General features: G+C 50.3%; 1 protein-coding gene across 2 annotated transcripts in view; it reads left to right on the top strand.

Annotated features, from left to right (window-relative positions):
* The first annotated feature begins 6,828 nt into the window (after positions 1 to 6,828).
* The window catches only part of RSPO4 (R-spondin 4), a 28,697-nt gene continuing 12,197 nt past the window's right edge, over positions 6,829 to 23,328 (top strand). For both annotated transcript variants that reach the window (XM_036311600.1, XM_036311601.1), the window contains exon 1: positions 6,829 to 7,002. In XM_036311600.1, coding sequence (XP_036167493.1) covers positions 6,924 to 7,002 — 79 coding nt within the window. In that variant the 5' untranslated portion in view covers positions 6,829 to 6,923. The remainder of the gene's footprint in view (positions 7,003 to 23,328) is intronic.

Raw genomic sequence — 23,328 nt, forward strand, 5'->3', positions numbered from 1 at the left:
TATGAGAACTAACAAAATACTCCCTTTGTTTGAGGCTGCCAAGAAGCAGACTCTGAGACAAAGATTTAATTTCAAGAAGGTTATTTGAGAATTGATCCTGGGGGACATGGGGCTGAGAATATGGAGTGAAACGGGATGCGAAGGCAGCCATCGAGGGTGGGTCTTTGGGACAGTTACCACTGGGGACACTGAAGCTCACCCCTGCCGGGGAGGCCTGGGAGACAGAGTAGAACCTGCCTCCGACTCGCCCACTGGTTGAAGGAGGGAGTCGGGCTATTTGTCCATCACTGAATATCTTCACTCTACTGCTGAGTCCATCAGTAAGCTGTTTTCTTAATGATTGTATTATTCAGTTTTATAATTCTATTTGGGATTTTATAACTTGTATTTCTTTGCTGAGATGTTCTGTTTTCATTTGTTTTAAGAGAATTTATAATTTCTTGTCAAAGCATTTTTATGATGGCTGCTTTAAAAGCCTTGTCAGATCATTTCAACATCTGAATCACCTTGCTATTAACAGCAGCATTGGTTGAGTGTCTCTTCTCATCAAAATTATGGTTTTATGGTTCTTGGTATGACAGGTGATTTTCTATATATTCTCTACATTTGGGCCATTTTATTAGGAAACTCCAGATCCTATTTAAAGCTTTGTTTTAGCAGTAGTTTAGGTGTAGCATGTAGGTTCTCACCTACTTTGGGTGGCTATAGTTGCAATGACAGTTTAGTTTTCAGAGCCCTTACAATGCTAATTTGGTCTCCTTTGTTCTTCTAGTGCTATTAGGGGTCTTTTTATCATTATACCTAAACCAGACAAAGGCAGTACAAAAAACATAGGGAGCCCAATATATTTCATGAATTTAGATGCAAAACACTTAACAGAATATTAGCAAGTAAAATTCAAAATATACAAAAAGAATTATACACCATGGCAAAATGGCACTTATTCCATGGAGGGAACTCTAGCTCAATATTTGAAAATCAATCAATGGAATGCATTATATAAATAGGCTAAAGAAGAAAAATTGGCATGATTATATCAATAGATGTAGGTTGGGGGGGAGATATGACAAAACTCAACACTTGTTCATGATTTTAAAAAACCAACTCAGAAAAATCCAATAGAGAGGAACTTCTTCCACTTGATCAAGGGCAAGACACCGTCAGTTAACATTCTTCTTAATGACAAAAGAATGGATGCTTTCCCACTAAAACTGAGAACAAGGTAAGGGTATCTGCTTTCATCATCCTTATCCAGCAAAGTGCTGCAAGTTCTAACCAATGTAAAAGGGCAGGAAAAGGAAACAAAACACATACAAATCAGGAGAAAGAAACAAAACTGTCCCTATCTTCAGACATATGATTGGCTATATTGAAAAACCCTAGAAATCTATAAAAATACTCCTTGAACAAATAAGTTGATTCAGCAAGATGGCAGGATATAAAATCAATACAGAAAGTTAGTTATATCCCTACATATTAGGAATAAACATATGGACAGCAAAATTAAAAATACAATACAATTTACAATTGCTTAAGAAAATAATACTAGGTGTAAATATAGTAAGACATACACAGAACTTACATGCTGAAAATAACAAAACACTGATTTTAAAAAAAACAAACAAGATCTAAATAAATAGAGAGGCATACCATGTTTATGGATTGGAAGCTTTCAATATAGAGGGTACCCCCCAAAAAATGTATACACACTTTAACAGCTGATAGCTCAATTTTGAAAATGAAAAGTATTTTAATATGCACTGACTTTATAATTATTCAAAGTATGTGTATACATTTTTTAGGACATCCTATAGTTAATATGTAATTTTTCCCCAAATTGATAAGCACATTTAATGTAATTCTGATCAATTTCCCAGCACGATTTGTTTAGATATAGACAAAAGTATTATAAAATTTATATTAAAAGGCAAAGAAACTAGAATAGCTAAAACAATTCTGAAAAGAATAAATGAGTAGGATCACTCTACCCAATTTCAAGATTGATTATAAAGCTACAGTAATTAAGACCATGTGGTATTAGCAGACAGAACAGCACATAGTCTATGGAGCAGAATAGATAACCCAGAAATAGATGCACACAAATATGACCAATTAATATTTGACAAAAGAGCAAAATCTATTTCACAGAGGTAGGACAGCTTTTTCAACAAATCATAGGACATCCATAAGCAAAAAACAAACCTTGACCTAAACCAGGGCCTTTATATAAAATTAATACAAAAATAGATTATGGACTTGAATATAAAGCCATATTACTTCCAGAAAAAAAAATAAAAGAAAATCTTTGATACTTAGGTCTAGGCAAATGTTCTCAAACTTGACACCCAAAACATTATCCATAAAGGGAAAACGTATAAAGTGGACACCATGAAAATTAAAAACATTTGCTCTGTGAAAGATGCTGATAAGAGGCTGAAAGGACAAATTATGGACTAGGAGACAATATTAGAAAATAGCATATGCAATAAAAGACTTCTGTATAGAATAAACAACTCCTAAAATGCAACAATAAGACAAAAATATCCAATTAACAATGTGCAAAAGACATGGCAGACACTTTGCCAACCAGGATATATAGAATTTGTACACAAATGTCCATAGTAGTTTTATTCTTAATGGCTGAAAGCTAGAAGTTATCCAAATGTCTTTCAATGGATGAATGGCTAGACAAATTATTGTACATCCATACCATGGAATATTATTCAGCAGTAGAAAGCAACTGTTAATACATACAACAACTTGGACGAATCTTGAGGAAATTGTGCTGAGTAAAGAAAGATAATTTCAAAAGTATACATACTGCACGATTCCATTATATAATGTTTGTGTAACAACATAATTATGGATATGGAGAACAGATTAGCGCTTGCAGGGGTTAGGGTGGAGGAGAAGGTGTGGGTGAAATCATAAAGGGGCAGTATGAGGGAGTCTTGCGATGGTTCCGTTAGGTGTTTTCATGTAGCGTTGGTTACACAAAGTTATACATGAGATAAAAATTGCATCCCAGCCTGGCTGGTGTGGCTCAGTGGTTGAGCGTTGACCTACGCACCAGATGGTCACTGATTCAATTCCTGGTCAGGGCCAGTTGGGGCTTGATCCCCAGTAGGGGGCGTACAGGAGGCAGCCGATCAATGATTCACTCTCATCACTGATGTTTCTATCTCCTCCTTCCTCTCTCAAATCAATAAAAATATATATTTAAAAAACACTGCATCCCAGAAAACCCTTTAGTCCTTGGCAAATCAGGACAGTTGGTCACTCTAGCAGGGACCACCTTGCAACACTTAAAACTCTGAGGAGTTTGGGCTTCACCTAGAAAAGATGTAGGTCCTCAGCTGAGATTTTGTGTTCTCCCAGCGCCCTTAGGAAGAGCTGCTTAGAAAGAAGAGCTTGCAGGTGCCAGAGCCAACACAGGTAGGAGCTACTGCAAGAGAGCCCAATGTGGCAGGCTGGCCAGATGTTCACGAAACTCGTTGGTTTTCCTCTGGAGCACATGGCTAGACGATATTTCTCAGCAGCCCCTTTAGATGGGTGAGCCACGTGTCTGCGTTCTGACCAATGGGATGTGGAGGAACATGCTTCGCCCTTCTATTTGTAGGTGGTCCTCCATGCCCTGACCCATCCACAGTGAGCTTTTTTTTTTTTTAAGTTCAGAGAGGAAGGGAGAGGGAAAGGGAGATAGAAACATCAATGATGAGAGAGAATCATTAATCAGCTGCCTCCTGCATGCCCCCTACTGGGGATCGAGCCCACAACCTGGGCATGTATCCTTGACCAGGATTGAACCCAGGACCCTTCAGCCCACAGGCTGATGCTCTATCCACTGAGCCAAACTGGCTAGAGCCACAGTGAGCTTTAATCCATGTACTGAAGAACTCAGAGTATCCGCTGCAAGGGACCCAAGTCCCCCCTATCCCATTGAGAAGGATTTGCTGTCAGGAACACGAACTGTAACCATAATGTGTTTCAGCCATTATACCCATTTTCAACTATTTATAACCGTTTCCGATGGTTCCTTAACTGATGCCTCTGGTGTGTTCACACCCCCTGGGGATGTCAATAGCACCACTGGCCTCAATGTCTTTCCTTGGCGCCTATATTCAGGGAGGATGATCGGAACAAACTGGGATTCTCAGACAGTCCCCTAAAAGCTAGAGAACCCAAGATCCTCTGAGTAGCTCAGGGTGACTTGGGCCCTGAGTTTTGGGTATTAGAATCCTAGAAATATCAAGTTCTGAAAAGTCTGGAAAAGCTTTGAGAGAACACAAAATCTCAGCTGAGCTATTGAACACGTGGAGAAATTGAGCTCACGAAAGCAGGAGGTAGTTGAAGTGCCACAAAGAATTGAGGAATGAGTGAATGCTCATTTATTCATTCCACAAATATTTAAGCACTTTGTGTGTTGGCACAGGATAAAATAGAAGATTTCTGCAGTCGATCCCCAGTAGGGGGTGTGCAGGAGGCAGCCGATCATTTTATTTTATTTGGAGTGGTTTATTCTATTTTATCTGGAGTGGTCAGAGAGCCCTCTGAGAAGGTAGCCTTGAGCGAAGACAGGCCCTGAGGGTATCTGAAGAAGACTTTTCCAGATGGAGGGGTAAGAGGCTATAGCCTGCAGTCATGCTGAAGGGTATGACTCCTGTGCACACTGACCTCTGCTTACCTGGGGGCTGTTCTGTTCTGGACTTTGGAGACTTCAGGACTGGGAGTGGCTGGGTAGAAACTGACTTTCCAACTTTCTAACGCTTGATCTTCTAGGGTCACTTCATTTCTCCAGGTACCTGAATTTCATATATAAGCATGGAGACTTCTGCATCTGAAGAACTCATCCATTCATTCGTTCATTCTACAAACATGCCAAGCCCCTATGTCTGGCATGTGCTGGGCCCCAGGGACCCAGATATGACCTCATCTCTGATCTGAGGGAGTTGAGAATTTAGAGAACGGGATCCCACCTGGTGTGATCAAAGCTGTGATAAAGAGGCGCTGAGCCTGAACTGAGAATCAGGGAAGGCTTCCTGGATTAGGGCACGTCCAGGGCTGGGTCCCGAATGAGTCAGTGGAGCAGGGGGAGGGGATGCAGGCTAGCATTCCATGGAGAGGCCACACATGAAAGGCTCAGAGGTATGAGAGGCCTGGAGACGTCTGTGAAATACTAGAGTTGGGTTCTCTAGGATTAAAGGGGTGAGGGGTGGAGGTAGTGGGGAAAACTGAGATCAGAAAGGTCAGAACATGAGGGCCTTGGTGGGCATGGTGGAGGGGGACCTGCTGGGACACCTGGTTGCACGTCCCAGCTTTGTTCTAGCGTCACTGAGCTACTTAAGATAGGCCGCCCAGTCCAGAGGCCTCAGTGGCCCCATCTGTGAAATGGAGCCGTTTGGGTGGGATGACTTTGACAGTCCACCAAGATCCTTAGAATGTTGTCTGCCAGTGTTCATGGAATCCCACAGAAGGATGGTCAGGCCAGAGCTGCCTCACTCCCTGTGTGTTTCCCTTCCCCTGACATGTCTTCAAATGCCCTCACTGCCCTGGGGGACCCCCTAAGGAGGGGGAAAGGGGACTACAGAGGAGACATCAGCGTTTACCTTCCTTTTCTTTCAGATCAAACCACATACATAAGAAAAAGGAAGGACAATTGTTCAGCAAGAACATGTCAAAGGCAAGTGTCCCAAGTAGTTGCTAAGAAGACAGGCGCTGAGCTGTGTGGCTTTAGGCAACTCACTAGGCCTCTCTGAACTTCCCTTTCCTCCCTGTAACATGGGGCTAATCAGAATAGAGCCTTGCTGGTTTGTTTGGAAGATTATATTATGTGTAAAGTCCTTAGCACAACGACCTCAAAAATGATAGTTAGCATTATTATTGTTGTTATTGTTTTTAGTGGGTAAGGCAACAGGGGGCAAAAGTGTGCTGTTTGTTTGGGTAGGAGAAGGGATTTGGCCCTGAGAGGGTTAAAATTCAAACCAGCTGCTCCCAGTCCCACAGATAAGGGTGGAGAAACACAGTCCAGGTCCCCAGCCCCTTCACTGCAGAATTTATGAGGTGCTGGTTGCTTTGAGTCAAAGATTAGGGGCTTCCTCCAAGCGGGGCAGGAGAAATTCAGGGTCAGTGGCCAGAAAGGACTTAGGGCTCTTGTAAGAAACAGAGCAGGGAGAAACAGAGGCAGGCGGCAGGGCGTAGGCACGCACCCCACCTGCAGGCGGAGAGCAGAGAGGTGAGCGCCAAGAAAGAGAGAAAAGGCAGGGCCAGGGGCCAGCCAGGCGGGGACACAGAGACAGGGGCCCAGTGCGAAGGAGAAGATGGGCTGGCGAGAAATTAAGAAGCTGCAGTGGGGGTTGGGGGAAGAGACAGCAGAGGAGGACCACAGACAGACAGAGAGAATCAGAGGCAGGAGGCGGTAGCGGGAGGTGCTGGGAACCGCGGGATGGGGTCACTGGCGCGCGCGCGCGCGTGTGTGTGTGTGTGTGTGTGTGTGTGTGTGTGTGTGTGTACCTGCCCTGCGTCTGGCTGACAGTAGATATGCGAGTAGGACACTGTAGGGGGCGGAAACGACGCCAGACCCCGGGGAAGGCGGGGCCGTCGGGCCACTTGGTCCCTGGCCGGGCGACCCCCTCGCCCCACCTCCGACCTCGCGCACCGCCCAGAGTGGGTAACGCGCCGCCCCGCCGGCAGGCCGGCTCCTCCCCGCCGCGGGCAGTGTCCCCGCTCCGCCGACGCCCTCACTCGACCCTGTGGCGGGTCCTCTGGCGGACGGACGGCGGGTCCGGAGAGCCCGGAGCAACCCCCGCGCCCGCTGCGCCGCCCCGCCGTCGGGTTGCCGCCGGGCTATTGGGCCTCCCCGGAGTCCCCGCTGGCGCCGCCTGGGTGCCAGGAGACCGCACACCCGCCCGGACCAGGCTGCCCAGATGCGGGTGCCACTCTGCCTGTTGCTGCTCGTTGCCCACGCCACGGACATGCTCCCCCTGAACCGAAGGAGAAAGCAAGGTATGAGGGGCAACCGGGCAGGGTGGCCAGGCGGGCACAGCAGGGCCAACGGGGGTGGCCCCCGGGGGCATCTGCCCGGTGCCCTGGGCTATTGACTCCTCCAGGTAGGTGTCAATCCCACTTTACAGATGGAGAGACTGAAGCCCATGGAACCCGCTTCGCAAGCTGGACCCAGAAGGCTCTGGGAGGAGAGGAAGGGAAGGACAGGGCTCAGTGCCCCCGCTCCCTAGGGTAACATCAGCGCCAGGAGGAAGGAAGGTGGCTCTGCGCAGACAGGAAGCCTCGGGTGCAAGGCTGCAGGGCCCTGGGGCTAGGGCACGGAGTTGGTGGCCTAGAAGGCATCCTAAACATCCGTGATAGGCCAGGAGGTGACACAAGGAGCTGTGGGCTGCCCAATCCCGTCACCTACCTGACTTAAGGTGTCACTCCAAGAAGTCATCGATCTTCAGTGCCCCCCCCCCCCCCTTAGGGTGAGGGCATGAGCTGCAGGAGCTCAGGGAGACCTGAGACCTGCGTTTGGGTCTGTTTTTTCTGGGAATGACCTGGAATGTCCAGCCCGTCCAAGAGTCTCTGTTTTTTTCATCTTGACCTCCTGGGACCACTAGGAAGATGACCCAGGGTTCAGACTATAACCCGGGGCACCAAACCAGGGGCCCTTGCACCCTCACCTCAGAGTCCTATGCCACTGCCCCTGGCTGGGGGAGTCAGCATCCTCAAGAAGGGGGCGTGAGGCGGTCCCCACAGAACTGGAGTTGGCAGAGCCCGTGGGCGCAGGAGGAACAAGTTTCCACCTACGCCAGGCAGCCCTTCAACCTTTGGGTGCCAAGCTGGGAATCGACAGTCGAATGCCCGCCACTGTACCAAGGGGTTTTCACATACGGAGGGAATCCCCACTACATCCTCACGACATAGCCGGATGCCAAGTCTCAGACAGGTTAAGTGACTTTGCAAGTGGTCCAGCAGGTGCACGGAAGACTGGTTGGTGGCTTCTTTCTTCCCAGGTGTGGTGCCAGGGCTGAGCAAGGCTACATGGGAATGAGAACCAGAGTCTGCCTTCTGGGGACTTCTAGTTCATTTGAATGAACAGCCCTACATATGGGCACAGGAGTGGAGCAGGAAGCAGAAAGGGGCTGTGGGAGAGCCGGGAGGTAGGATCGGGTGGGGCAGGGAAAATGTGGCTCAAGGGCTCCAAGCCCTGGTGGGATGGGATAGAAGGACCCAGGGAATAGAGGTGGGTGGGCTTTCAGTAAGCCGGGGGGAGGGAGGGGGCACTCCTCGGTGAATGGCCCTGACATAGTGGTTAAGTGCGTAGGCTCTGGAATCAGCCTGCCTGGGCTCAAGCCCTCTCTTCCTCAGTTACTAGCTGAGTGACCTCGGGGAAGTCACTTTGCCTCTACGAGCCTTAGTTTACCCTTCTGGGGACCTTTTAGAGGATCTCTAAACTCTATCCGTTCTAGAAAAGAGCAAAAAAGCTTTCTCCTCATTGACTCCTCTATAAAATAAGAATAATCGTCTTAAGTGTGAATAAGTCTGAATGAGTTCATGGGTATGTCAAGTGAGTAGCCGAGAGCACCCGCTCCTAGTGGGCACTTGTATTAGTCACTCGTGTTTCCTGTCCATGGTGTTCTTGGCTGCTCTCAACAGCCGAGCCGGGCTGCTCATTATCCGCATGAGGAACCGGAATCTCAGGGAGGGGAACTGGTTGTCCAAGGTTGCACAGCCGGTAAGCAGCAAAGCAGGCTGGCATCCCCAGGCCTCCGACAGGACACAGGTGCCTCCCTCCATGCTGGGTTGGTCTTCCCTCTCAGAGCTTCCGTTTCCCCATCGGAAGAAGAGCTGTTTTAGAAGATGTTTAGGATGTTTGTTTCTAAGTTCTAAAAAGGCACACACAGAGACACACACACACACACAGACAGAAGAAAGCAGAAAAATCCCATTCCCAGTTGCTCAGTGAGGAGGCCAGGCATGGCTGCCCGGTTTGGTGGGGGCTCTCGGCACCCCTCGCCGTGGTAGTTGACCCGTTGCATTTGGACGCATGCATGTCCACCCAGCCAACATCTTCAGAGAAAGGTGTGGCTCCACTCATCAGCCAGGTGTGATAGAGACAGCTTTGGGCTTCGTCCCACTCCCGACACCTTTGTACGGGGTGACCTTGAGTAAGTGGATTGTCCCCTCTTCCCACCCACAGCCTTGGTTTCCCCATTGGTACTGGGGTGGGTGGGTGTTGGAGGTGGTGTAGGAAAACTCTTCCTACAGCATCTTCTGCAACGTAGTCATAGGATCCCTGGCCACATAGGTTTGGGAAATGCTGGGTTTAGTAGGTTTATTGACTGCATGACTTACCAGAGCATTCGTGGTGAAGAGGTGAGGATGGAGAGTGGGGCCTTTCCCAAACTAATTACACCTCAGAGACCATTTTTTCATAAGACAGCTGCTTGGAAAATTCCATGAGATTTCTGAAGGTCTTACTAGCTTTGACATTCTGGTCTAACTTTGGCAGGAGAATGTGTCCTGAAGGCACCTGGGTATTGGCAGTGCTTCATTCACTCATTCATTCATTCATTCATCCATCCATCCATCCATCCATCCATCCATTCATTCATTTGGGTGTTCATTCAGCAAATGTTACAGGGAAGTGTCTGTGCCAGGCTCTGTGTTTGGAACCTCGAGGATGCCAAGGTGAACAGACCTGGGGCCTGCCCTTGAGGAGCTGCCAGTATGGAGGCATGCCCCTCCTCTGACCTGCCCCAGCCTCCCCTCCATGCCCAGTCCTTGGCCCCAGCCTTCGGCCTACTCTGCGAGATTAGGAGGAATGACTCTGACCAGCAGCCGCCCCATCTGACCCATCACCCCCGGGGCCTGGCTCCCACAGACCTGGGCTTCCTCGGGCTTCAGCGTCACTGCTTCTTGATTAAACTTAATTTTTCTGTTTCTAAGACAAGAAAGAATGAAAGAACAAGCTTGAGAAAGGTTTTTGGATCTCGTGTCTATTACAAAACAGCATTTTGATTAATTAAATATAAATGAATCAGAACCAGATGGGGACATTTCTCTTAAAACACGCTGGGGCGTCCTGGCAGTGGGGCACTTGGACAAAGTGAGGGGGCTCTGGTCTGCACCCCCCACCCTGACACAGAGATTCATTAGGCAGCGAGGAGAAGACAGGCTGGGACCGACTCTCCCTGCTGTCCAAGGACGCTGGGGAGGGGGGACTCGGTGGAGGCCAGAGTCCCCCACATTCTTATGGTGCTTTTCCATCCTTCTAGACCTGAGGCAGTAAGGGGCCGAGGAAGGAGCTCTGGAATTCTGACAGCCCTGGGTTCAAACCCTAAGGCTTCTCCTGCTCTAATGTGACATCTTGGACAGGCCAGTGCCTTCTCTGATCCAGGGCTTCACATCTGTGAAATGGGAACAATTGTACCCACCACGTCCCAGAGGGAAGGTGCCCAAAGGCATACAGCAGGATGAATTCAACCACTTCCGCCTCCCACTTGACAGCAGAGTGGAATACTCCGGGATTGGGGGAGGTGAGACTCACATGGGTTGAATCTCACCTTTGCCTCCGCCCCTATGAGCCTCTTTTCCTTTGTTTGTAAAAGGACTGTGCCAGCGCCCCCTCCAAAGGCTTGTTAGGTGGACTGAATATAATAATAATTCTCTGTAAACAGGAAAGCCCTGTGGGCAGCCGGCAGGCAGCACTGCCCCTGTGCACAGACAGAGAAGCTGAGACCCACAAGCAGGTGCCCAAGGCCTGATGGGAGAGGACCCGGATTTCTCTTCTCCAGTTCAGGGCCTTGACTAGGCACAGAACAAGGTGCAGCCCCCTAAACGCTAGCGTCCAGGTGAAAGCAGGTGAAGATGCATGTCAGGGGCAGTGCTGAAGGGGAAACAGGACTCCTGAAGGGCAGAGCAGGGGCGGGGGGGGGGAGGGGGCCGGATGATACCTACATGGGGAGCCTTCGGGGAGTGGCCCTGTGGGTCAGTAGAATGTTATCTTGAGCAAGTCCTTCTGCCCCTCCAGATCATGGTTTTCCTCATAACACAGGGGCTGGTTGAGAAAAGGGAAGCAGGATCCTCAGCGTGGAGTAGGTGCTCAATAAAACAGGCCCTGCTCACCCGCCCTCCTCCTCTGAAGCCAGTTTTGAAGCCAAACTTGGGGCTCAAATGAGATGCTGTTTTCACCTCACATGGCTCTCATTCCCCAGGAAACCCACTTCCTCTTCAGTGGATGGGAGCCACCCAACCTCCACCCAGACTCAGAAGGAGGCCCTTGAGACTAAGTGAGGGCTGGCCACGTGCAGGAGCTGTGCATACGGGCCGTGAGTCCTCACTATGGCTCTGCCATCTCCTAGACAAGGGAGCTGAGGCTCAGAAAGGGACAGTGACCTGTCTAGGACCTTCCAACAGCTGAGCTGGGATGCGGAGCTTTGGAGGCTCCAAAGCCTGTGCATAGAAATAGAAGTGAATCCTGTTCGTGACTTGCCAAGGACTGCCCGGCAGAGGCACCTGAGAGGAGCCTCGTCAGAGGGGTAGGTTTAGGATTTTGTCAGGCGGGCATGGCAGCGGGGTAGGGGCTAGGGACTTTGGCAGGAGGAGAGAAGGTTGTATCTAGGTGGAAAGGGTCCGAGGAAGTGAAGGTCAGATTGCAGACAGGGCCAGACTCAGTCATGGATGGCCTCGGATGCCACTCGCCTGTCACCATAGTCACAAAGAAATGTTGATTGAGCCCTTCCTCGGGGCCAGGCCCTGGACTAGGTGTTGACAAGGACAGCAGAGATGCGCTCTACTGTCTCTGCTGTCAGAGGCCCAGCATCTCCTTGAGATGCTAGGAACAGGTCCCTCGGAAGGATGACATAGACAGGATCCCGCTGCTCCTCACCCCGCCTTGGGAGGGGAGGCAGGTCGGTGGTGGTCCCACACTCAGCTGAGGGGTCTGAGACTCTAAGATGGGACTTTGCTTGCTTTAGATGTCACATGGATTAGGTGACCCTGTTCATTGTATTCCCCTCCCTGTTCTTGTCTCTCAGTCCACTGTTTGTTCATCCATCTTTTTGTCCTTCCATCTAGTGAAAAAAAACTGAAGCTCACATTAATTAAAAGTTTTTCACACTGAGGTTTGCAACCCAACAGCAGGTCAGGCAAATGCATTTAGTAAAGCACAGCCAGCATTTTTAATGAAATGGAGTGGAACGGAATAGAATAAAATAAAATATGTGGGGTCGGCAAGTATGTCTGTAGAGGGCCAGATACTTAATATTGTCAGCTTTGCAGCCATATGTGATCTGCCGCATTCTCTCCTTTGTTGTTGCGGTGGGGTTTCCTTACATTGCTTTAAAAATATGAAACCATTCTTAGCTTACAGGCCCTACAGAAAACAAGCTGTAGGCCAGATTTGGCCCATGGGCTAGAGTTTGCCAACCTCCTTTTTAGAAAATATTGGAGTGCATTGTATGTGTTAACATGAATTATTATTTTGGAAATGTGTTAGAATTCTCATATACATGTGAATGTATGTGCAAGTGGTGAGTGTGCATGCACATGTATGGCAAGTGTGGGTGTGTGTGCGTGCACATGGGTGTTGGCATGTGTGAATGAATGTGTGTGTGTATTCTGTGCAGTGTGTGAATTTACATAAAAGTGCAATTTCACCATTGTCAAAAAGCATGGGTCAGCCCGGCTGGTGTGGCTTAGTGGTTGAGTGTCGACCCATGAACCAGGAGGTCACTGGTTCAGTTCCTGGTCAGGGCACATGCCTGGGCTTGATCCCCAGTAGGGGGCATGCAGGAGGCAGCTGATCAATGATTCTCTCTCATCATTGAGGCTTCTATCCCTCTCTCCTTCTCCCTTCCTCTCTGAAATCAATAAAAACATATTTATTAAACACACACACACACACACACACACACACACACACACACACAGGGGAACTGGCTTGTCCACTGTCATCTAGCACATGTGAGTGTGACCTGGGCTTTCCTGATTCCAGATCCACAGGAGCCAAGCCTGCCTTTTCCAGAAAACCCATTTAATGCTGCTGTTCACCACCCTCTCATTTAGACAGCACTTTACATTTAGCAGAACGGTTCAACCTTCATTTCCTCTCCGGAGTTCGGAGAAGGGTTATGAATAATGGAATGTTAGGGCTGAGAAGGCCAATTGAGACCTTTGAGACCAACACTTGGAAAAATGGAACCTCCAGTCAAGGTCCCCAAGACGGGGGTGAAAGTGGGGGTTCAGGAGAGATCGGGTGAGGGTGGCTTTGGTTAGGTAGAGGAAGGCAGCTTGTCCCAGAGTTGGAAAGTCTGACTTAGAGCTTCTCAGAGCCTCAGCTTCCCTCCGTGTGACTTGGGTGTGCCCTCTCTACTCTGCCTTTCTCCCTGGTCTAAGGATAAAGGTCAGATGAGCAGATGGACCCACGAGGCCGTTCACAGCTTGAGGGCTGCCTGCAGAGGTTTCTTAATAACCAGAGGCCAGTCTGGGGTCAGGAGCCGCATAAGGGCCTCTAGAGTTACCGAGTGCCGCATCGGGTCTGTGGCCGGAAAGGGACCTGGCGGAGGCCTGGGCCAGACGCAGAGCCACCGTGGCCTCAGAGCCTCGGGCTGTGGACATTGTCAGGGCACAGAGTGGCCCTGGGCTTGTTGGACACCCAGAAGCATGCTCCTCACCTGTAGATCTACACCCATATATGTTCCTTGAAACATATATTTTTTCTTTGAGAATACTTAATTTCCAGTGGCATGGAAGGTTTAGGAAAGTCTCTTTTGGATCTGGTTTTCTGGTTGAGCATTTACCAGATGTTACCCGTATGGTTTTATTCAACAACGTCAGGCACTGTTCTAAGTCCTTTATACATATGAACCGATTACATTCTCCTAATAAACCTTTGAGGTGGGTACTGTTATCCTTATTTTACAGATGACACTCAGAGGTTAAGGAACTTGCCCAACATCACACAGTCAAGTCCTGCCTGGTCCCAGACCCCAAGCTCCAACTCCTGAGCTCTGTAGCCTCCCAGCCTTAATTCATCCTCACAGCAACCTGTAAGAGGACTGTTATCCACATCTTACACAGAAGGAAACTGCCTTAAGAGAGAGGAGCATTACTTGGAGTCTATGAAATGGCCATTTTTTGTTGGTAGAATACAGCCACATATTAGCAATTTCATATGGTTGAGTCCAACAGCTTGGCAAGTACATTTGGCAAAGCCAGAATGTAAACCTAGATAATTGATTCCAAAGTTTGGGTGCCTAGCCACCCTGCCAGGCCTTCTCCCAGTTCATCCACATCATAGCCCATGAGTTCGTTTGATCTTGTTCTTCTACAGACGAGGCCCTCCACGCTCAGAGAGGGCAATCAACTGGCCAAGGGCACACCGCCAGGGTGGGGAGAGGTTGGGATGTGCCCTCAGCTCTCCACGGCCAGAGCCTCCTTTCTTAACCCCGTGCAACAGTCAGCACCACCTAGGACACACATGCCCTGGGCCCCATCCTGGGAGACTCCTCCAGATCCCACAGGGAAGGGTCCGATTGCCATGGATGGGCGAAGCTAACGCCTCTTGGGCACTGCTGCCTCAGGCGGGCCGCCACCGCCTGCAATGGAATGATTTCTTGCAGCAATGCCCCATGATTCATAGGGCCCGCTCTGTGGCCCGTGGTGGGGGCTCCATTGTGCCACTGTGGGTGGGGGGTTCTGTTTCACCAGCTCAAAAGAAAGGCATTCCCCAGCCTGGGGGACCCGACCGCATGGAGAAACCACTCCCTTTCGCCAGAAGCCTCCACTTTCCCTGAGTCCTGACAGCCGTGCCCACATCCGCAGGGTGGAGACCACGGAGGAGGAATGTCACAACTGCCCTTCCGGAGCCCGCGCCGGGTTTGGCACATGGGCACAGCTGTCTCCAGCAAGTCGCAGAGTGGAGGCTGGCAGGCTGGCACGAAGGCCGTGGGCTCTGCCGCTCAGACTGAGTGGCCTCGGGCAGGTCATCTCTCTCCTCTGTTCCTCTGTTGGCTACCATGACCATGGGGCATGAAGTGCATTCCTTGCACGTAAGGAGTGCTCAGTTAGTGACCACGACGAGTGTCCAGAGCAGTCGCGGGGGGTGGGATGTGGGCGTGGCAGGCCTGGGCTCCGCTCCCAGCTCTGCTACTGCCACGCTTGGGTGAAATACTTCCCTCCTGAGTCTCAGTGTCTCTACCAGTATAATGGAAACAATCGACATCACATGGTTGTCTCAAAGACCACGATTCCGCATGTAACCCCCCTGGCAGCCAGCAGGTGCGCAATAAATGGTGGAAACAGTCATGATTCCCGGGAGCTTGGCTCTTTCCAGTATTCAGAATGCTCCAGCCTGAGGTCAGATATGCCTCTGCCTCCATTTGAAAGTTCTCGGCAGACCCATTCATTGCAGGAAGGTTACTTTGAGGAGGCCAGATCCAGAGGACGGGGTGGTCCTCAGTGCTGTGTGTCTGCGGCAGAGTGACTCACCCTCCCTGAGTTTCTGTTCACTCCACTATGAAATCTGCCTCAGAGGACAGCAGCAAGGATGGAAGTGTGCGTGGGAGTGTGCGTGTGTGCATGTGTGTGTGTGTGCGCGCGTGTGTGTGTGCATTTGCGTGTGTGTGTGGTGCTGGCCCATTGCGAATGTTTGAGTAATGTGATGGCTATTTGTGGAGGAAGCATGGTGGGGCCTGTCAGCCTACCCCCTGCCCATGGCGGGCTGGAAAAACCCAGTCAGATGCTGCCTTGCAGACATGTTTTCTTCCTCCCCCTTCTTGCCCCGCTCTGGCAGGCATTGGAGTCCATCAGACTCCTTAATTCACAGCACATTATCAGCACCAGTCATGCAAGACCCTGCTTGCTTGCGTTTTCCTTTTTCTTTTTCAATTCTTACAAATTGCTGGTTTTCTATTTTACATTTAACATTTGTTTCATTTTTTAAAATGTTTTATTTTTATTTTAACATTCTAATTTTATTTTTAACGTTTTTAATTTTAATGTAATTTATTTAAATTTACACTTTTAACTTTTTCTCAGTTTATTTGTTTTTCATTTTCTATTTTATCATTTGTTTTAAAATGCTATTTTATTTTAAAATTTTTAATAATTTTATTCCGTTTTATTCCCCTTGTATTACATTTTTTTTTATTTTACTTTTTAGTATTTTTCATTTTAAAATCATTTTTGTATTTTTATTTTTCTCACTTTTTTATTGGGTTTCCTGGATTTTTTAAAATATGTTTCTTATTGTTGATAGCATTACAGATATCTCCCATTTTCCTCTCCTTTACCCTCTCCTCCCAGCCCCTACCTAATTTATAGGACTTCCTTTTATTACCTACATTAATGCCCGCAGTTGACTTGAACACGGGAGATATCTTTCTTCAGTCTGACACTGACCTCTTAACTGTGCGTGTCCTCTGGAGAATAGAAGTCACGTAGGATGATACTGTTTATGTGGTCACATCTCTTGAAGGAGGAGGGGTTTCTTCCGCCTCATGGTCTGGCCGTTTTGAGTTTACAAAACGTCCTATAGTATAGGACCTATGCGAAGGGCTCATAAGAGGAGCATGAGCCCTCAGTTCTCTATCCCGGAGCAGACACCTGACCCCACGTTCAGGGACCACCTTCCCGGGAGCGAGTCTTCGGTCACACGTGTGGATGGTCCTGATGCCGTAGCACTCGGCCTTCCCGAGGACACTGCTGGAAGTCCCGAGTGCAGTGACACTTCCCTGTTCACCGTCGCCCGGGATGTCCTGAGCCTCTGCATCGTGGTCAGCACACACCTGTCGAGCACTTGCTGTCAGCCGGACCCTGTCCTCGGGGCCCAGACTGGTGAGGAGGCAGTCCCAACCGTGGGAGTCTCAATGTAGAGAAGGAGAGCGGTCAGCGGGAGTCCTGCCCCCGGACAGGGGTGGTTGGCTTGAAGTCCTCCCCAGAGCTGGGCATCCCTGGCCAACGGCAGACATTTCCCAGGGCTGCTTTGGCTCAAGGGCTTCACTTTGTGGATCATCTTATTCTCCTGCATCAACAACACCCAAGAGAAAGAAAGAGGACGCTCAGGACGTTTGTGCATAAAGCAGACTTGACTGCAGGTCTGGGGAGAGCTGCTAAGGGCTCATCCCACAGGGTGGACGGTTCCAGATGGACAGGGACTGTGCTGGTCCTACAGCCTCCTCTCTCCTCCTGTCTTGGGTAACTCCTCTGCTTCTGTCTGTCCCCACAAATGGCTCAGGGCTCCTCTCTGACGGGCCTTGGGCCCTGAGAGATGTATGGCTTTCAATGGCATTTCCCTGCTTTTGGAGGGACACTGGGCAGGAGTCAGCAGGGAGGGGCTGACAGTGCACAAGGGGGTAGCTAGGAGCTTGGGCTCAGGTTTGCCTCCCCCCTGACTCCTCGCTGTGAGTTCTTAGGTCAACGCTTCACCTTTCAGCCTCAGTTTTCTCACCCATGAAATTGGGGGTCGGTGTACCCCAGCTTCGTAGGGTTGTGCTGGGTATGAGATGATTCCACACAAGGACCTGAGTAGCATAGAGTCCTGCAGGTGGCAGCTGCTCAGCCAGCATCCGCCTGGTGTTGCCCGTTTGCAGTCCTGGTCCCTTTGAGGATCTGCCAGAACTCAGAGACCCGTATGTCCAGCCGCAGCAGCCCATCTCGGCTCCAGCTCTCAGTCTTGGTTTTAACTGGGCCAGAAGGACATGGCTCCCATTTTGCAGATGAGACCCACTGACGCCTCTACGCTCTACATCTCGCTGCTGAGCGGGGCTGATTGGGAGCCTCGTCTGTGGTGGGGAAGGGATGACAACAGGAGAGTGTCACCTAGAACAGCAAGGCCCCAGCCACCCTGAGCCCCAGAGCAGATGCAGCAACAGTATCATGGGCCTCAGCTCCCCAGCAGGGGCCAAGGGCCAGGCTGTACACAAGGCCAGGTGGGAAGGACCAAAGGCACCCATTCCGAGACCAGGGTTCCGGTCTGCCCTCCAGTGGCCCACTGTGTGGCTCTAAACAAGTGCTGGCCCCTCTCTGAGCCTCAGGCAGGGCACCATCTCTCAAGTGGTATTACTGCCGATTTTAAACTTTAATAGACACTGCCCAAATTCCTTTCTCAACAGGGGCACTAGATGCTGTCTGTCTTCTATATTTGCCTGTCTTATAGGTCATAAGTAATAATTCATCTTTGTTTTAATCATCATTTTGAAAATTATTAGTGAGGTGGGACAGCTCTTCATGTGGTTACTGGCCCATTTGTCTTTTTTTCTTTGAATTAATATCGTTTCCCATTTTACCACCTTGGATTGTTCTTATTATTCTTATTTATTTCTGGGAGCTCTTTGTGTATGGAGGATGGTCATTCTTGGCCTAGTTTGTGTGTTATTGGCTTAATGATTAGATTGAGCACATAATAGACGATTATAAACATGACATGTGTACTTTTTTTTCTCAAATTCTCTATTACGTCTCTAAAACTCAATCCTTAATAAGTTTGGGCAGATCCCAGAGCTTCCTGGTACTAAAAAGCCCAGTCAAGTGCTACATTTTAAAATCATGTGTCTCATTCAAAGCCCTCTCCTTCCCCACCACTGACTCCAGGTATCTGCTCTGTGGGGAGATGTGTCCTGCTCCCTCTCTCTCTCCCTCCCTTGTGTGTTGGGAGCAGAAGAAAGGATGGGACAGGGACTGCTGTTTCTTACTTCTCCAATACTCCTGTGACCTCACAGCTCTGAGCACAGAGAAAACTCAGGGAGCATCAGGGGCAGGTCTAACTGTCCCTCTGCCTCCCCCCATGCCCTCCACGTGTGGCAGGTGCCCTACTGTGGCCTGGGGGTGACATGGGCAGGAGCATGGGCTTGACCTCTTCTGACCTTCCTAGCTCCCTCACTGTGGTCTCCCCCCCTTCTTTTGGGTTGGGGATCTTCAGTTTGTTCAAGCTCAACTGCCTCCTTCAGTGTCCACTTGACCCGGACAGAGAATTGACCAAATGGTGGCTGTGCAGGGTTCCCAGGACTGCCCCTGCCCCTCTGCATCTCTCATTATATTCTCCCCTCTCCCCCCATAGCCATGGGCAGGGTCAGCAGGTGTGTGTCCAGTCAGAGGATGAAATACCCACCTCCATGGCCATCAGGTCCCCTCCAAACTATGAGGATTCTCTTGCCACCGCATCAGGGTTTAGGGAGGCAGGGAAGTACTCTGTCTGCCCCAGCCCCTGGGGGTGGGGGCAGTCCTTGGATTTTCTTCAGACATCTGCTTACGTGGGCTGGGAGGCAGTGGTGGGCAGTGGAGGGCGCATAGACAGTTGGCCCCACTCACTAAGTCCCAGAGGGGGTGTCTGGCTCCAGTTCCACCCTCATGAGTCAGCTCTCTTAGAACATGGTGATTGGGGGTGGGGAGGACACAGGCTTTGTTCCACCCTTACTCACAAGTTTTGGAGCATTAAGAGAAGGCCTGTCCATTCAGTCAGTCAATAAACGTCTGCAGAGCACCCAGTGCACCTGGCGCTGGGCATGGCGCAAAGGCCTGGGGAACTGACCTTCACAATCCACTATCATTTTGCACGTATTTCTGAAATGTTTTCACCCTTATATTCCTGGAGTTTAGAAAAGGGCCTGGTATGTTGTAGGCATTCAAGAAATACCTGCCAGATGGATGGATGGGTGGATGGATGGATGGGTGGATGGATGGATGGATGGATGGGTGGGTGGATGGATGGGTGGATGGATGGATGGATGGGTGGATGGACTGCGGGCACCACCCCTGCCCCCGGGTGTGGCAGTGGGTCTCCAGATCGGCTGGATGTGTCCCTCCCTGGTCCTAACTGCGGCAGATGCCCTCCCACTCAGCCAAAGCTGAGGCATGTACAGCCTCCCAGAGAGCCACGAGAGGCAATGCAACCCTGATGAGGAATTATAACCTCCCTCCCCAGGGGAAGGAGGGACTAGCAGCCAGCGTTTATTGCCGCCCGGCCTTGCCAGGCACTTTATACACAGCTCTCAGGGCACTTTACAGCAACTACGGGAGGCTCAGAGATGACTGCCCGAGGTCACACAGTCAGACCATCCCACTGTGGAAAGAGCCGGAACTGGAAGGGTCAAGAACCTGAGTCCCTTCCCCAGCCCACAGGATCTCCCTGAGAACCTCCTACTGTGTACCAGACACTCACTTTACTCTACCAGGTACTGGGGGCGTAGCCACGAGCAAACAGAAACAGGCTGCCTCAGGGAGATTCCATTTTGGGGGGACGTAGGTAGCGAGTTCTCTTGAGCACCTACCATGCTCCCGGCACTGTTTTGAGCATGCTGCATTGATCCTCAGAACAGCCCTCTGAGCCAGGTACAGAAGAAGAAACTGAGGCACAGAGTATTTTAAGGCCACACACACACACACACACACACACACACTCACTCTCACACACACACTCACACACACACTCACACACACACACACACTCACTCTCACACACACACTCACACACACACTCACACACACACACTCACTCTCACACACACTCACACACACACTCACACACACACACACTCTCACACACACACACTCACACACTCACACACACACTCACACACACACTCACACACACACACTCACTCTCACACACACACTCACACACACACACACACACACACACTCTCACACACACACTCACACACACACTCACACACACACACACACACACACACACACAGCAAACGTATCCCTATCACATGAAAAGAAAAAACTGTCCTCTCACTATTTTTTCAAAAGAATGGCAACCTCACACACCCCACAGTTTCATGACAGTTTCACATACAGGGCAACTTTAAGGCAGTTTCTTATACAATTTCACACACTTGACAACCTTCTGACACTTTCACACACAAGACAGCTTTGTGACAATTTCCAAGACAGACTGACCTTTTTGACAGCTTCACACTCAGGGCAGCTTCATGACAATTCTGTGTTCACGGATAACAGGCGCTGAGCTCTGGGGAAATGGGTCCCGGGGAGGAAGTCCGCTGTGGGTATGACTGCCTGCCCTGGTCCTGGCCTCGGCCAGCTGCCCTGCCCCCAGCGTTAGCCTGCCCAAGGGCGGGGGATCCAGCAGCAATCCTTTCTAAAAAAATTACGATTTTCTGAAGGTCACTGGTGGCTGTTCTGGGCTGCTCAGGGCCCCAGAGCTCCCACCAGGAACACAGATGTGACTGCTCTTTAATGAGTGACTAATGGGGGGGGGGGGCAGAATGCATCTTGTGGGTCCAGGGTGGGGTGTTAAGAGACAACGGGGGAGCAAAGTGAAGTGGTCAGATCCTGGACGTATTTCGGAGGTAGAACTGACTGGTTTCTGATAGACTGCATGTAGGATATGAGGACGAGAAGAGGCGCGATGACGCGAAGGTTTTTGGCTGCGTGGAGTAGCCATTGACTAGGACAGATGGGAGATACAAGTGTGGAGGGCATTGTTGTTATATTCTGAGGGCCTTGGACCTTCACCCCTTGGGGTCATGTATTGACCCCTTAGCAGGCATTTGCTGTCTGCTCCTTGGCCAAGCTCTTTCCCTGCCACCACCTCACATACCATCCTGTGCTCACCTCTCTTAAAATCCTTTCCTCCTCCTACACAAACTAGTCCTGCTTCTGTCTCCACACCTGCCCCTCCAGAAACCATCCCTCCGGGCTGCAGTCTCTGAGCCCAGCCCTCGCTCGGCTCTGAGCTCCTGGGCGGGCAGCATCAGCTTTCTTTGCACTCTCTGACCCTGGTCCTCCCAACCAGACTGCAGGCTCCCTGAGAACAGTTTTTGAGAACATTTATTACGCCATCATTCATTCTTTCATTTAAGCAATAGTTAGTAGGTACTTACAATGTGCACGGCTATGGATATTGGAAGGACAGCACGCCAAGCTGGGCCCCAGCCCTCAAGGGAGCACCTTCGGATGCCTCCCATTTACCCCCATGAATCAAGCAATAAAACAGTGCTTATGCATCTGCCATGAGCTGCGCAGAGCACTCCGCATGGATGAGTTCACATCATCTTCACAAGAGCCTGGGAGGTGATTGCTACTACTGTTCCCATTTTGCAGAAGAGAAGACTGAGGTTCAGAGTAGTGAAGGCACTTGCCTTAGGTCTCCCAGCCTGGAAGTGGTGGTTTTCAGGCCCCAAAGTCAAGACCACCTAAACATGCTGCTGAACATGAGACCCTCTAGGTTCCTTCCTGAGGACTCAGAAGCGTCCGGGGGCTGGACACCTCTGGCCCCAGATGCCCTGGGAGTCTCAAAGCCAGGAGTAACTCCAGGACCATCCCTTACTGGGGATGATGCAATCTGCCCCCCAGGCAGGAAAGCCCCATTCTCCAGTGGTAGTGACTGCCTCCCATATGTGGCGGCTGAGGAGGCAGGAGGGAGCCCAGATGTTACTTATTTCCTCTGGTCATTGGTGACAGCATCCCCCAATGCCAGGCAGGGCTTAGGGAGTGCCCAGCACTCCCTGCATGTGGCCCCCCTACATGGTTCTGGATTCTTCCCAAGGACAGAGCAGGACCTGTCCCTTTGCAGGTTGCACAGCCTCGGGGCTGGGGGGCAGTGGTCTCTCTTTTCTCATCCTTCTCACTCCCAGGGGGTCCTTCAGGACAGCTGTGTTAAATCCTCAGTCCACCATGACACATGATGTTCTCATGCAAGACACACTTCTCTGGGCACACCCCAATTATGAAGAAACTCTATCCCCAAAAATGTTGACATCAAAATGAAGCGTTCTGCCCTGACTGCCAAAGCAAGTCCAGGATTGCAAACACCCACGGAGGCATGGCAGGTGGGGATGGTCATATCACGGAGACCTCGTGAGTGTCAGGCTCGCTCAGGTCCCCACAGCATTATCTGTTAGGTCAGCCAATGCGGTTCCTGTTTTACAAATGAGAACACTGAAGCACAAAGAGGTTAAGTTCAAGGTTACATGGGCCAGGAGAAGGGGCAGAGCTGGGATGTAAACCCAAGCAGTCTGGCTCTTAACCCGACTCCGCTCTGAAAGTGTGGCCCCAGGACCAGCAGCAGCAGCAGCATCTGGGAACCTGTTGGCAACAGACATCCTCACACGCTGCCCAGACTTACTGAGCCAGCAGCTCTCAGGGGAGGCCCAGCCTCTCTGTGCGAACAAGCCCTCCAGGTGAGTCTGCTGTGCGCCCTGGTGTGAGAACCCCTGCTCTACAGGGCCTTCTAATGTGAGGGAGTGAAGTGGGTGTAAGAGAAGCAGCAGCTCCAGGATGATAAACATAGCAGCTGACCTTTGCCCTCAGTGCCAGGTATAGTAGGGAGTGGTGGGGACTGCAGCAAACTGGAGTGCATACGCCCCA

This window comes from Myotis myotis, unplaced genomic scaffold (genome assembly GCF_014108235.1).
Source record: "Myotis myotis isolate mMyoMyo1 unplaced genomic scaffold, mMyoMyo1.p scaffold_m19_p_58, whole genome shotgun sequence".
NCBI classification, from domain to species: domain Eukaryota; kingdom Metazoa; phylum Chordata; class Mammalia; order Chiroptera; family Vespertilionidae; genus Myotis; species Myotis myotis.